Source organism: Balaenoptera musculus, chromosome 6, assembly GCF_009873245.2.
Source record: "Balaenoptera musculus isolate JJ_BM4_2016_0621 chromosome 6, mBalMus1.pri.v3, whole genome shotgun sequence".
NCBI lineage: Eukaryota > Metazoa > Chordata > Mammalia > Artiodactyla > Balaenopteridae > Balaenoptera > Balaenoptera musculus.
Window position 1 is genome coordinate 19,008,511 of NC_045790.1, and position 13,735 is coordinate 19,022,245.

General features: G+C 44.3%; 1 protein-coding gene across 2 annotated transcripts in view; it reads right to left on the reverse strand.

Moving 5' to 3' along the window:
- The window catches only part of SHC3 (SHC adaptor protein 3), a 145,759-nt gene that overhangs the window by 60,816 nt on the left and 71,208 nt on the right, over positions 1-13,735 (reverse strand). For both annotated transcript variants that reach the window (XM_036854312.1, XM_036854311.1), the window contains exons 3-5: positions 7,094-7,157; positions 4,737-4,856; positions 1,122-1,175 (exon numbers count right to left, since the gene is read on the reverse strand). In XM_036854312.1, coding sequence (XP_036710207.1) covers positions 1,122-1,175; positions 4,737-4,856; positions 7,094-7,157 — 238 coding nt within the window. The remainder of the gene's footprint in view (positions 1-1,121; positions 1,176-4,736; positions 4,857-7,093; positions 7,158-13,735) is intronic.

Here is a 13,735-nt window from a genome sequence, read left to right on the forward strand (position 1 = left end):
ATAGGAGTGATGCCTTCCTGGAGGCTGTAGCAGGTGGGAGAGGGAAGGGCAGGCCCAGGCTTTCCTGTAGCTGAGACACTCAGTGTCATGATTATACTGTCCTTTGGGAACATCGAGATTGGAGCCAGCAGTGGAGATCACTCCCTCGATTTGGGTTTCAATGTGCCAACAGCAGTTCTGCAATCAGGTTACCCAGGTAGGAGTATGGGAGGAAAGATATATGAGTTAAATACAGGGCATGGGAAAAATCCCCTTCCCGGGCTAGAAATAGACAAGATTCCTGGCCTTGGGGTAAGGAGTAATATAATGCACTAATTACTCAGGCTACCTTCGACCAGTAAACTCTTACATAAAATCTGAGCATTGCCTACCGATAATTTGACAAAATAACACAAACAACAATAATGATAACAGAAACACTGCCCTGCCTGAGGAGGAAGTGGTTTTCCGAGTCCTGCCTTTCCTGACACTGAAACTGAATGCTGGCATTGTATCGTAGAATTCCTGACCGAATGCGGGGAGCAAATTCCCTTGTTGTTCCCCCTTCTTAATAAAAGAAGCAATGAAAACTAGAACATTCTCGTATTCTCTAGTCTCTCTCTTTTCCTCTCTCTATCTCTGAAACTCCTTCCCTGTTGGCAAAAACAAAGCATTAAAAGACTACAGTGTTACATTTGGAGAGAAAAATACCAATTTCAAATATTTATGAATAAACCAGACTAAATAAATTCACAGCCTTTGAATAGACTTAAAATCCAAAAACGGAAGACTCCAAGGGAGAGCCAGTAGAAAAACAGGAACGAAGCAGGATTAGCAGAGTCACGAGTGCACTCCAGCAACTTGAGAAACCAGGGAGCTATGTCATTCCCCCTTAAGAAAGCTAGTGCTTCAAGGATTTTTGACAGCTTTTTACTAATGAAGTGAAATTTAATGGTAGGTCCTTGTCATGGGTTACCCCTAAAAAAAAATGAGAGTCAGGAAGAGCTTACGAAAGGGGAGTGGAAATAGTTGGTATCACAGTTAACTTTCTTTATAGGGTCCTAAGAGGCATGCTTTTGAAGCAGGGCCCCTTCGCAGCAATTCTGACAAGAGCAAGAGGAAACAACTCCAAGGGCACTTACCGGGTCTCCCCCAGAGGCGAAGGAGATGGACTGCATGTGATGATTTGCTATAATCTGCCAGGTCCAAAACAAGAAACGAGATGTGCCGTTATTACCTTTCCCATGTCTTGAAAAACTTACTGTTTGTTGGCAGGAAATACAAATCCACAAGGATTCCTGAAAATTGGTAAAATTCATACCCAATGAAAATAACAATTATAAAAGTAATAACAGTAGATAACCCTGAATGAACTTTCACAACGTCAGCCTCTCATCTAGCTGCTTTGCCAGAATTATCTCATTTAAGTCTCACAGCAGCCCTATGAGGCAGGAACTATTGCAATCCCATTTTACAGATGAAGAGCCTGAGGCCCAGAGGGGCTAAGCCGCTGGCTCAAAGCCCTACAGCTAGTTAAAGGCAGAGCTGTGACGGAACACAGGGGATCTTAACAACCATGCCTCTTTGAGAAGGAAAACGTCTCAACCACACAGCAAAACATGTCAACTGTGCAGTTTCTGTTTCCAAAGACACATGGGGTCTTTGGTACAGACCCCATAGCTGGAGTGGAGGGAAGTGTGGCTGTCCCCTACTTCATCCCATTTGTATCATGAGCACATGAATTAGAAAGCCTGCATCCAAGATCAAAATTGGTGTCCTCTCAGGCACTCTTGTAATTTATCAATTTAAAAACCAGCGAGGATGTTCCAAGTTAATTTTAAATTGGGAAATTTCCATTAGCATTATAAACTGCAGCATACGGTGGGATTTAGTAGACACTGAGTAAATTAGGAGCTGCCCTAAATTTAAAAGGCTACATAAGTCTTCCACACTATTTTTATCTTTTTAAAGACAACGTAGTGACATTGAAGTAAATTTCCGGGGGTGGGAACAGCAATCTCGTCTCCATCCCAGCATAACCAGGTTTCTTTCTGCACAGCCCCCTCAGGTCCTCGCCAGCAGGCAGGCAGAATTTACAGAGCTGTAATCCTACCATCCAAGGGATTTTTCCAACCATGCTCCAGTAAAACTCAAAGCAAAACTATAACTGAAGTACAAGATAAAATGAGATATTTTTAAATGCTTACTTCACTTGTTGGCACTTGCAAAACTACTCAGGATCTAGAAAAACCTGAGTATATAGATGAATAAAAACAATGAGTCCAGCTCTGTAGCCTGTACCCAAAACCAGCTGGATCAGACTAATAGTTGCCCTTTGCAGCTTTCTGAATCCTGCCTCTAGTCCAGGGGCAGAGGGCTCCCAGGAGAGCAATGAGGATATAGCATTTCCCAGATGGTGACAAACTATGACTTCTAAAGTTGTTCATTTTTTGCTTATTGAATTTTTTGTTTATTTAATTTTTGATTCTAAAGCAGCTCTACAACTGGGGTTTGGACATCAACGTGAACACAGAGATTTAAGAAAAAAATAGAAATCACATTTGGTCAACGTGACCATTACTGAGTGATTGTATGTTGTCCCTTTGGGTAAGATAGAAATTGAAAAGGAGAGTAAGAAAATTAGAGCTAATTAACTAAAGGATGTGTTTTGCTCTGAGGGTGTTTCATCTTGCTTCTTCTCTTTGAGAGCTCTGAAAAGGAGAGCTAGCTTTGCCTTTCTGCTGGCTCTCTGGTTTGGGAAGGGTCTGCCCACTCGGACTCCTTCTGTTTGCTACAGCCCGGCCCTTAACTCGGGAGAGGCAGAGGGATGTGAACTCTGGGTCCTGCCAAACCTTCCTCAGACTGTGCTCATGTCATCCGAGCTGCCGTTCCCCAGGCATCCCCCCCAACCCCGCACTCCCTCCCATCCACATAAACCAAGGGCAGGACAATGAGACCTGGACACACCCAACCAGCCCCCAACCCGAGGATGGGAAGGCCAACCATGGTGACCTCATCGTTTCTGCTCTGAGAGTGTGCCTCTCTCTCCCTTTTTTTATTTTTTGAGATGCGACTGAGGTAGAAGGGGGAATTAGGAGATAAGATCTCACAGAATTGAGGACTGTGGTCTGAGGATTCCTAGAAACAAAAGCTGTAGCAGCCACATGAATAAGAATGGAAGAGAACAGACTTGTGGTTGCCCAGGCAGAGGGGGCGGGGGGAAGGACTGGGAGTTTGGGGTTAGCAAATGCAAACCATTACATATAGAACAGATAAACAACAAGTCCGACTGCATAGCACAGGGAACTGGATTCAACATCCTGTGATTAAACCATCACGGAAAAGGATTTTCAAAAGAATGTATATAAATGTATAACGGAATCACTTGGCTGTACAGCAGAATTAACACAACATTGTAAATCAACTATACTTCAGTTAAAAACAAAAAGAATGGAAGTGAGCATGTGAGGGTAGCGCCGAGCGAGGTGCACCCCGAGCCGCCACGGTGCTCAGCAGGAGGCAACTCCAGAGAAACGCTGAGCCTCTTGCACGTTCTTAATCTGCCACCTAACAACTCGTTCGTTACCCATCCCTCGGAAGGGCCGATGAGAAAAGACATGGGATTATCCATCAGTTGAGTGAGGACAAAGGAATGGAGTGAGAAGTGGCACCCACTATGTCAAAACACAGCCCAGGTGTTACCTCTCATTTCTATGCTAGATCTAGAATTTATTTCAACATCTTGGGTTGGGGCAGGGGTGGGGTGGTGTCCCATTCATCCTAAATGAAGCTGGGGATGTTGCTTGCTTACCTGGGGAATACGGAAATCAATAAATATGAATATGTATAGCAACATGAAGGTACCCCTAGGCATCCCTGGTAACACACTGCCAGAGTCAGGAAGTGTGTCATTCAGAGGTCTGTGGATCGCCCATCCCTCTCCATGGAGGCACATCCGAATCCCAGCTCACACTGCCAGCCACAGAGGCCCAGACTGGGCAGAGCAAGTGAGGGATGGCTTCGCTCCACCTCCCACCTTTATGGTTTATGAGCATTTTCACCTCCTTTGCCTCCTTTGGCCTTCAGAACTCCCCTGTTGGTTCCAGGACAGCTACTCATACACCCATTTTCCCAGCTAAAGGAAATAACAATCAGAGAAACTTAAGATATAGACACTGAAGAAAAACCCAACTATCTTAACAGAGTTTGCCTCAGTAAGCATCGTCGTCCCCACCTCAGTCAGTAAGGACCCCGTCCACAGTGGACATGCCACAGATGCGCCATAGTGCATCAACCCATGACACTGCCAACTAAGAGAGGCTCCACAATAACAACCCGCGAAGAAATAAAAAATACTGTCAATTAAACCATGACATGCCATCATCTCAAAGATGATAAATGTGAAAATAAAATGTGGACTGTAGAACCAACAAAATACAATATTAAAGAAAGCAAAATAGGTCAAGGACATTGAGAGGAGACTTCTGCGCATACACACACCTCTTTTTGCACTGTAAGTAAACCGATGAGTTCATGCATTATCCTCAAAAAAAAGGTAATGTATAGCAGAATTCAAGAGACCCAATTCCATCTATCATTCTGTTGGCGACCTTTGGAAGTGGCCAGAGTTTGTGGACTGGTGAAGATTTTACACAAATGTGTTCCACAGGGACCCGGTAAATCAGGAAATGGGAAGCCCTGCACAACAGCCATGGTTTGGGGGCTATGGGCAGGGCAGGGCCTGAGCACCTACACACCTGTTTCGAGTCTGGGGTCCGCAGGTTCAGGCTGGCGGTGGATATGGTCAGGGAGATGCTCATCCCCGCAAACTGGAGATTGCTCTTGCCCAGGATGCTGGACAACACTTTGCTCGGAGGCTGTGAAATCAAGCAGCATTATTTTAGCTTTCCGTTCACAGGAGGCCACATTGTCAAGGCCTCTACACTGTTATCTTCCACACCTTCAACCTCCACCGTCCCCTCTCATCGGGCACGTGAAGGCAACATTCCAGGAATGAGCTGGGAGTGTGGGATCTGACACTAACACACAAACTCTAGAGTACGCAATAGGCAAACTGTAAAGCATCTAAAATACACACACTGAGATGAGGACTCTGCTGGAAGGTCAGAGGTGTCAGTACACCAGGGAGCTCCTGTTGGGATGTGTCTCATGGGGTCACTCATAAGCCCCAGGAAGGAGCCACAGGCCAGGGCCTGAAGCTTTGCAGCCTCAGAAACCAGTTTCATCCTACCGGGAGTCAAACTACTCAGGACCAGACTGAAATGGAGCAGCTCATGGGGCTGATGAGCAAATAAATGGTCCAATTAAAACCCAGGGGTCTGGAGCCAGCACAAGGATGGACAGACCCAGTTCTGCTCTAACTGGTGCATCAACCAGCCCTTCAGAACTGTCCTTGGCACAGGGACCCACTAGCTGTCCCTTCCTTCCTTTTCAGAGTAGAACATGTCCTCTTTTGAGATGCCAATTAAGACTAGTTCTTAACCAAGCAGGCATTGCTTTTGAATCCCCTACCAGAGCTATTTAGAAATAGAGATGCCTGGGCCCCACCCCAGAGATTCTGATTAAGCATACCAGGGGTGAAGCCCAGAAATTGACATTGTTTCCACCACTTTCACCAAGAGGCCTGAGAGGGAACCCCGAGACGTGCTGGTCGGGTACCAAGCGGCTGTGAAAGACGAGGTTCCTTATCTCAGTTCTCAGATGCCCTCCTAGTTCCTGTATTCAAGATTCTGGAGCCTTGCCTGGCTTCTATGTCCACTGGAACACAGGCTGGCACATCTAGATGAGTCTTCATCCAAAGTTCTCTGCCTGAAACCCAGTTGCTCTGAGGGCTCACAAATGTCTCCAGGCTACGAAGACAGAGCTGACCCTCAGCCCTGGGAGCAGCAGAGGCAATCACACAACCTGCCCCAGAGCCTCAGCCTCAGGACAGACTCGGAGATACTCACAGGGATGTGCTCCCCACCATTCAGTCCAGGCATAGAAAAGTCTGGATGGTGGATATTTAATTTTGTATTCACTACACACTTAAAAGAGTTTTTCTGAGCTGTCTTAATCCAGTTTTTTTCTTCTGGTCCAACCACCTCCAGGATGAAAAGGTCAAGTCCAGGGGTTGAATGTGCAGCCTGTGGAGCCAGGTGGCCTGAGCTTGAGCTCAGCTCCACCACCTTCTCGCATTGTGGGTTCTCATACCTGTGCCTCAGTTTTTATCATCTGTAAAATGGGGATATTCAACGGTGTTCTAGAGCTGTCTTGTTCCAGCTAATGAGACAAGTATTAAATTTTTAGGAATTTTATGAGCTGGCCATTAAAAAGAGCTGCTATTAAAAATTAATTTATGTAAACTTACAATTAAATCAATTACACTTTTTAAAAAACAAACAATAAATACTCAAAACTCATCACTTCCTAATTGTTTCTACATTAGCTATTACCTATGCTGTTCAGGTTATCTAGTGTGGACAATGTCCTTGTCCACTACATGTAGTGGGGACACTGTGTAACGGTGACCTACCGCACATCTCTTCCCAACTCCACTTTAGAGATGTCAGGTTAGAGCTTGAAATCGGCCATTGTGGAAGCATTTATGCCACAGAAACTGGCAAACACAGCAAATTTAGTGCTTCTCAGTGTCCACCTCCAGCCCCAAGAGCCTGTTGTTAAACTATTACCAGCACACCACTGAGGGCATCAACCACAGAGTTGTTCTAATGAAATGAACTAATGTACATAAAGGCTGAGAAGAATGCCTGGCCCTGGTTTACGTGTCTTTCAGTGTAGACCTGGGGTGTTTATTTTGACAACCCTATCAGTTAGCCTTGATAGCTAACTTTCCTCGTCAACCACGTGGCAAAGAGGGAATATAAGCTCTTTTTGTTTTTAGAAGTGACAAGAGTCACTGTGAGTTACCCCCTTTAAATCAACAGATGTCTCTTGGTTCCCCACTGCCTGGCAAAAAAAAAAAAAAGTGACAAGAGCCGGGCCATGGAAAAGAGAAACGGAACAATTGTGTGTGATTAAAGATGCTGAGTGGTGACAGAAGAGAGAAAAAGTAAAGGAGACACAGGTAGACACGGAGCTGAGAGAACAGTACCTTTCTTTTCCTGAAGGCTCCCTTGGCGCCAGGGACCGCTTCGCAAACCCGGCTGATGGCTTCCCTTAAGAGAACAGGAAGAGAGAGATCCATTTTATCCCATCCTTCAGGATTACATAACCCAGACGTTCTACACATGCAAAAAACAAAACTAAGCAAACCACATCTTAGAGCCTCTGGCTGGCAGTATCCTAATTCTTTCTGTTGCTGTGGTTGTATCCTAAGGGTGGGATATGAATTGATGCCACACTTTCTTTTTTCTTTTTTTAATGTTTGGTTAAGATTATATTTTAGAAAATCAGTACCCTGAAGTGCTGAAGTGTACTCTTCTGGATGTTCTCTCCATGGCCATAGTCATGGCACAAGGCCCAAACCTAATCAAGCACTGCTATTGATTAAGATCTTTCTGAAGTGAGTCAGGATGTAATTAAAAGAAATTTGGTCCTCTGAGTTTTATTCCCAGCTTGTGCAGTTACTAAATATCATAAAATCAAGAGGATTTTGAAGGAGGACAGGAACTCCAGGGGTACACAAATGAGCCAGAAATGAGGCTCTGCGTAGGCATTTCTAAAGCATATACAATGTGCTGGGCACTGTCTTGAGGAAGGAGGCAAGGAGCATCCTAGGTACCAAGGGGGCCTGACAGAAGGACCAGCTGCAGAGGATCTGACCCACAGGTCTGCCCGGGGCAGGAGGGCATGGGAGCAGTGGGAGGGTGAAAAAGTAAGACTAGACAGAGGCTGCTACAGTCCAGAAGCTGGAGGCTGGGGGGGACGTGGCTTGGGCAGGTGCTTGAAAGCAAGCATAGCTCAACTTCGTGACTCAGCCTCAATGAGAAATAATGGATGATATGCCAAAGGCAGCTCCAAAGTCAGGAGCCGAGAAAGGAGCTGGGTGAACTTCTCAACTCCCACATGGGGAAGGACAAAACAGTAAAAGAACACAGAAAAAAAAAAAAAAGGAATATGGAGAAACACTGAATGATAAAGAAGACAATAGGTCCTTAGAAACATTCCACAAACTTTCTCAGCTGAATACTTCTTGAAATTATTTTCTATCATCTAGAAAAATAATTACTGTCACAATACAATGCTTTTAAGAGAAATATGACCTTGTCAAATTAGGTGAGAGACTATTAAGATAAGCTTCACATTTGCCATTCAATTCATTGTACAGAGAGAAGAAAGAAATACTATTCTAAAAGTTCAGATGCCATAAAAACTGTAGATTATGAATCACCATGACTCAGAAAAAATTTGTTTGAAAGAAACAAATGTTTTTTTGATGTTTATCCTTAGTCATTTATTTTATAATAATATTCTAAAAGTGGTTCTATCAAATAATCATCCAAAGTATTTTCTAAAGGTAAATTCCTTATTGAAGAGAGTCAAGTTGTTTCTCTAGAGAAACATGTATAAAAAGTATCTATATTTTATCTGTTTAATTTTGAAAGCTTGATGTGTGTCTGCACTGTGCTTATTATATTAAATGATACATTTAGCTAAGCAAAGCAGCTCAGTCCCTGATAGTCCCAATAGGCTGGAAAGACATTATTTGGTGGAAAGTTTCCAGTAAGTCATTCCTTAAATACCCCTAGTAAGCATCGTATTTCTTTTCCCATCCACTGACGTAGAGGATAAGAGAAAAAGATCAGTCTTGGATGACAGTTTTCAGAAAGGAAATGTCAAATGTCTAATTTATTATATAGGTTACACATCATCAAATGTCTAATCTAGTCAGGCTATGAAGCCTGGGCAACAAGCCTTGCTACTTATGTGCCACTTTGGGAGATGGAGGTGGAAACAACCAGTGAGCATTAAGAGTGGTATTGTGGAGAAAATGTTGCAAATAATAAACATGGTCTATCAAACAAATCCTCCCACAGAGAGGCAAGCAAGCATCTCAGAGAACATTCAGAGACTCAATATTTTGGCCTTAAATTTTGCAAATGTAAGACATTCCAGAAATTTCTCAGAGCTCATGGACTCAAGAAAGTCCTAGGGATCCCCCCTGTGAGCCAACCTTTAGAATCCCCAAAGAGATTTGCAAACCAAGCTGCTTTTCAGAAGAATGCTCTCCTTTCATCACTGGCAAAAATTTGTTTCTGATGCTCAGATAAATTGTGCGTGTGTGAATTCTCACTTCAACCAGGTTGATGGAATCTATTTCTGTTTGTTTCAAATAGAAATGTGACATAACTATTAGTAATTGCAATAGTTAGATGACTGAAATTAGTAACTTGAACTCCAAAGTCTAATTTAAATATAACCATTTTTATCATCTCTCCTTATTGCCTAGCAGAGTGCCTTTTGGTGAGTAGTGCTAATTTAATTGGTTCTTTTAGCAATAATTATTTAGCTTTGTGTAAATCCATTTAATCCCAGTTTGAGCCTCAGGTAGTGACTTTGCCCTGTTTTTAGTAATGGAGAGTGCTTCCTAACATTCTGTCCAGTAAGACCCCATTTTGGTAAGCCAACCCATGACCTTGGAGTTCAGTTAATATGAAAATGGAATATTTGGCACCTCCAGAGTCATCTGAAAGTAACTGAAGCCAGCCCCAAATGCTAATCCTTACTTTCTCATGACTTCACCATCTTCCCCTTTTGTCTAAAATTCTCATCATTAGAGCCAGTACCTTTGACATTTTAATAGCTTTTTCATTAGAATGTAGTACTGGATCCTTTGAAATCATGCAGCACCATCTTACTCCCTACTCACCCATCTCATTGCTACCCACCCAGCCTCCCCAAACACACATACACACACACACACTTCTATTTTACAGACTAAAAAATAAAAAAAAAGGACATCTGGGTTATTTCTACACTCATTCACTCCTATTCTATTGGGGGGGTGCAACAAACGAACACATATAATGGTAAATTGCAGTCAATTTCATGAAGAAACAAGAAGGAGAGATATGTAGAACATGTAGATAAATAGTACATGCCACCCCCAAATATGTATCTCTGGTATAAGGATCATTTTGAGCTGAAAGCAATTGAGAAGAAGCAGATACAAGAAAAGTCCCCTGCACTTCCCCTATTGGCCTAAAAGCAGGACATACATTTGTAAAGGCATCCCCTTCCCCTCTCTACCAAGAAGGACAGACATTAATCACTGGAGACAACTCTAGACCCTGATCAACTAAGAGATGGATCAGAGGAATCTGCATAACAAACCTTGCTACTAGCTCTTACCTTCCATAAGTTTCCTCATACATTTACTTTCCCACAGCTTGTCACCCTCAGAAACTCAAAAGTCCTTTTTTCTGTGTCTTGTCAATTCTGTACAGATTTTTCATCTTCGATTAAGATATGAGCCCAAGTTCTAACCACTTCTTTGAGTTACTCATCACTGAATTTCACTGCGAGCATGTGCACTTCATGCTTTAATCAAGTTTGTTTTTCTCTTGTTAATCTGTCTTCTGTTAGTCTAATTTGCAGGGTCCCAGCCAAAGAACATAGGAGGGCAGAGCACAGAAGTTTTTTTCCTTCCCTACAGGATTAATGTTGTAATGCATGTCAGTAGGGGGGAAGAGTTACCCAGTGAGTGGCATTTGAGTGCCTGGGCAACTATCCAGGAAAAAGTAAGTTGAGTTCCTATCTTATGCCTTACATGCAAATAAATCCTAGATGGATTGCAAATTTTTTTTTTTTAAGTTTTTTTATTTTTTTTAAATTATTTATTTATTTATGGCTGTGTTGGGTCTTTGTTTCTGTGCGAGGGCTTTCTCTAGTTGCGGCGAGCAGGGGCCACTCTTCATCGCCGTGTGCGGGCCTCTCACTATCGCAGCCTCTCTTGTTGCAGAGCACAGGCTCCAGACGCGCAGGCTCAGTAGTTGTGGCTCACGGGCCTAGTTGCTCCGCGGCATGTGGGATCTTCCCAGACCAGGGCTCGAACCCGTGTCCCCTGCATTAGCAGGCAGACTCTCAACCACTGCGCCACCAGGGAAGCCCTGGATTGCAAATTTAATTTGTGATGAAACCATAAAAGTACTAAAAGAAAATTGGGAAGACATTTTTAATCTCTGAATCTTAGAATGATACAGAAACCATAAAAGAAAATATTGTCACAATACCATAAAAATAAAACTTTATGCACAAGAAAAAAAAATGGTAACATTTCACAGCCAAAGAGATAATTGTCCTAATATAAGTCAATAAGGAAAACATCAAAAACCCAATAGAAAATGAGTGAAAGATATGAACAAAGAGTTCACACAGGAGATAAATGGCACTTGAAAATATGAAAAGATTCTCAGCTTTACTCATAATAAGAATACAAATTAAAGCCTATACTAAAAGTCAATTTTCACAGCTGAAGATTTAAGCTTGATAAGAACTGGTAGGTAAAGTATCCCACATCAGTGAGAATGTAGCTTGGTGCAGCCTCCGTGGGGCAGATTGGTCATATCCCTAACAAAACCCTTTCATCCAGGAGTTCTACTTCTGGGAATTCATCCTCTAAATACTCTCAGAAAAGGCCAGAAGACTCACATACACACTATTGATTGCAGCAATGTTTTAATAGAATGATAGGAAACAATCAATATCTATCAGGGGCCAGTTCAATAAATTATGGTACCTCCATAAAATGCACCGTCAACAGCGTTGTTGATGGTGCCCTCTCCACTCTCACCTCCCTTTTCTCCTCAGCTCCCCCCAGGCCACTCTTGTTCCTACTAACTGTTCTGCAAAGTCACCAACACCCTCCCTGGCACCAAATCGACAGGCAAGCTGCTGTCCTCACTTCCTTGACACACTTCTTTTCCTTGACTTCTTGATCCCACAGTCCTCTGACGTCCTCCACCATCCTGGGTGCTGCTGGTCAGTTTCTCGCCTTCTCCGTGACTCTACGTCTAAATCACGGAGAGCCCCAAGGAGCCGTTCCACCCACCTCCTCTCTGTCCTCTGTGTGACCTGCATGAGTGGATGGCACAATCTGAGAATGAGTTTACTGCCCCAACGTCTTCTGCCTAAATCCACTCGGGGCCAGCTCCTCCCTGGCCCCGGACGAAGCCCCGGGCATGCCCCGTAGCTAGTCCACTCACTTCCAGAGAAGAAGATATCCTCAATAACTTACAGCTTACTCCATTTTCCTATTTTTAGAGGTATAAATTCTCAGTCCCAGCATAATAATAAAAACCCAGAACATCATTTAAAGTTAGAGCTCTCCTCCTTCCCTTAGCACTGTCTGGGGCCCAAAACCTCCCAGTGGCCAAAGAAGGAGGTGCCTCCCAACCTTCTGGCTGCAGTTTCTGACCCCTTGGCTGGGATGGTGGTCTGGGGGTGCCTATGAAGAAGTCAGGGAGCACTGAGTGACACTGACAGCCCCGGCTGGGCCCTCTGGCCAGGGCTGAGGTTTGCAGCCGACTCTCCTCCCACAGCCACTTTACTTGTTTCTTTAAGGCTCCTCCCCCAACCCCGGGAATGTTAGGGTGCCTGTGCTGTGAAATGGACAGTGTCTGTTCTTCATCCGCCCACACACCTTCTCCCTCCTGGCACCAACACCCATGGGGCAGGTCCAGCCTCTTGCCGCTGACACGGCCCCAATCTTTAGCAGTAAGCTTTCCAGGGTGGGTCCAGTGGGCTCATGGCCCCATTAAGGTGCCTCCTGCACCTTCCATCAGTGGGAGGTAGTTTCTCCCCAAACACACTCACTCTTGCTTCAGGTCTCAGTGATGTGGTCCAATGGGCTCCCCAGGCTCTGGGTGACACATGCCAAAGTCAGTGTCATCTGCTGAAAGCCCCTCACTCTATCTGAAGCAAGGGGGAACCACCTGGCCCCTCCCACATTATCAGGGTAGGGATCACAGAACACAGGACTCTAGCCAAAGAAATCCTCTCTGTAATTCCCAACCTCATTCATTATACTTTCCAGGTGAGTGTTGGACAAATAACAGCAAAATAGATTCCCACACCCATCTTGTCTTCCCCAACCCTGCCTGGGTGGTCCCACAGCATAACCCTTCAGGACTGCTGGAGGCATGCCTTGACTTGGATCTCAGCTAAACAAAGACAGAGTCTAATTTTACTCTGCGGTTACCTCCATCCACTCCTGTTCTAAGGTGTCTTATTGTCTCTAGCTCCAAAGGCCTCATTTGTCTTTATCTCCAGCCTCATTTGTCTTCATCTCCCAGGATGTTGGTACCAAGATTTTATAGACAATTACCACATCCAATTGATATCTCCAGCTCATTGTCTAAAGTCTCCTCAGACTTAATCTTTTCAAACAAAGCCTTGACTGTCCCCACTAAAAGCATTCCTACCCTGGTCTTCCCATGGCGGAAAACGGGACCATGGTCCTCTAGAGAGCTGCCCTCACCCCCACCCAGGAACTGTCCTTGATCCTCCTGTGCCACGCCCACACCAAACCCATCACAGCCCTGACCACCGTGGAGAAGGCAAGACATTCTGTGTTCTCAAGAACAGGGCAGCAGAGGAGACTAACAACTCATGGAATAGCCTAGAGAAAAAAGTAGCCACAGCATGGGCACTATTAACTACTAGAGGGCAATTCTGTCTTTCAGAGAAACGAGAGGGCATGTACACCCAGTCCACAGAGAAGCCTCATCACTAAAGGAGCTGGAAACCAGGGGCGGTAGAAGATCTCTGGAGAAAGTACAGATTGGAACTGGGA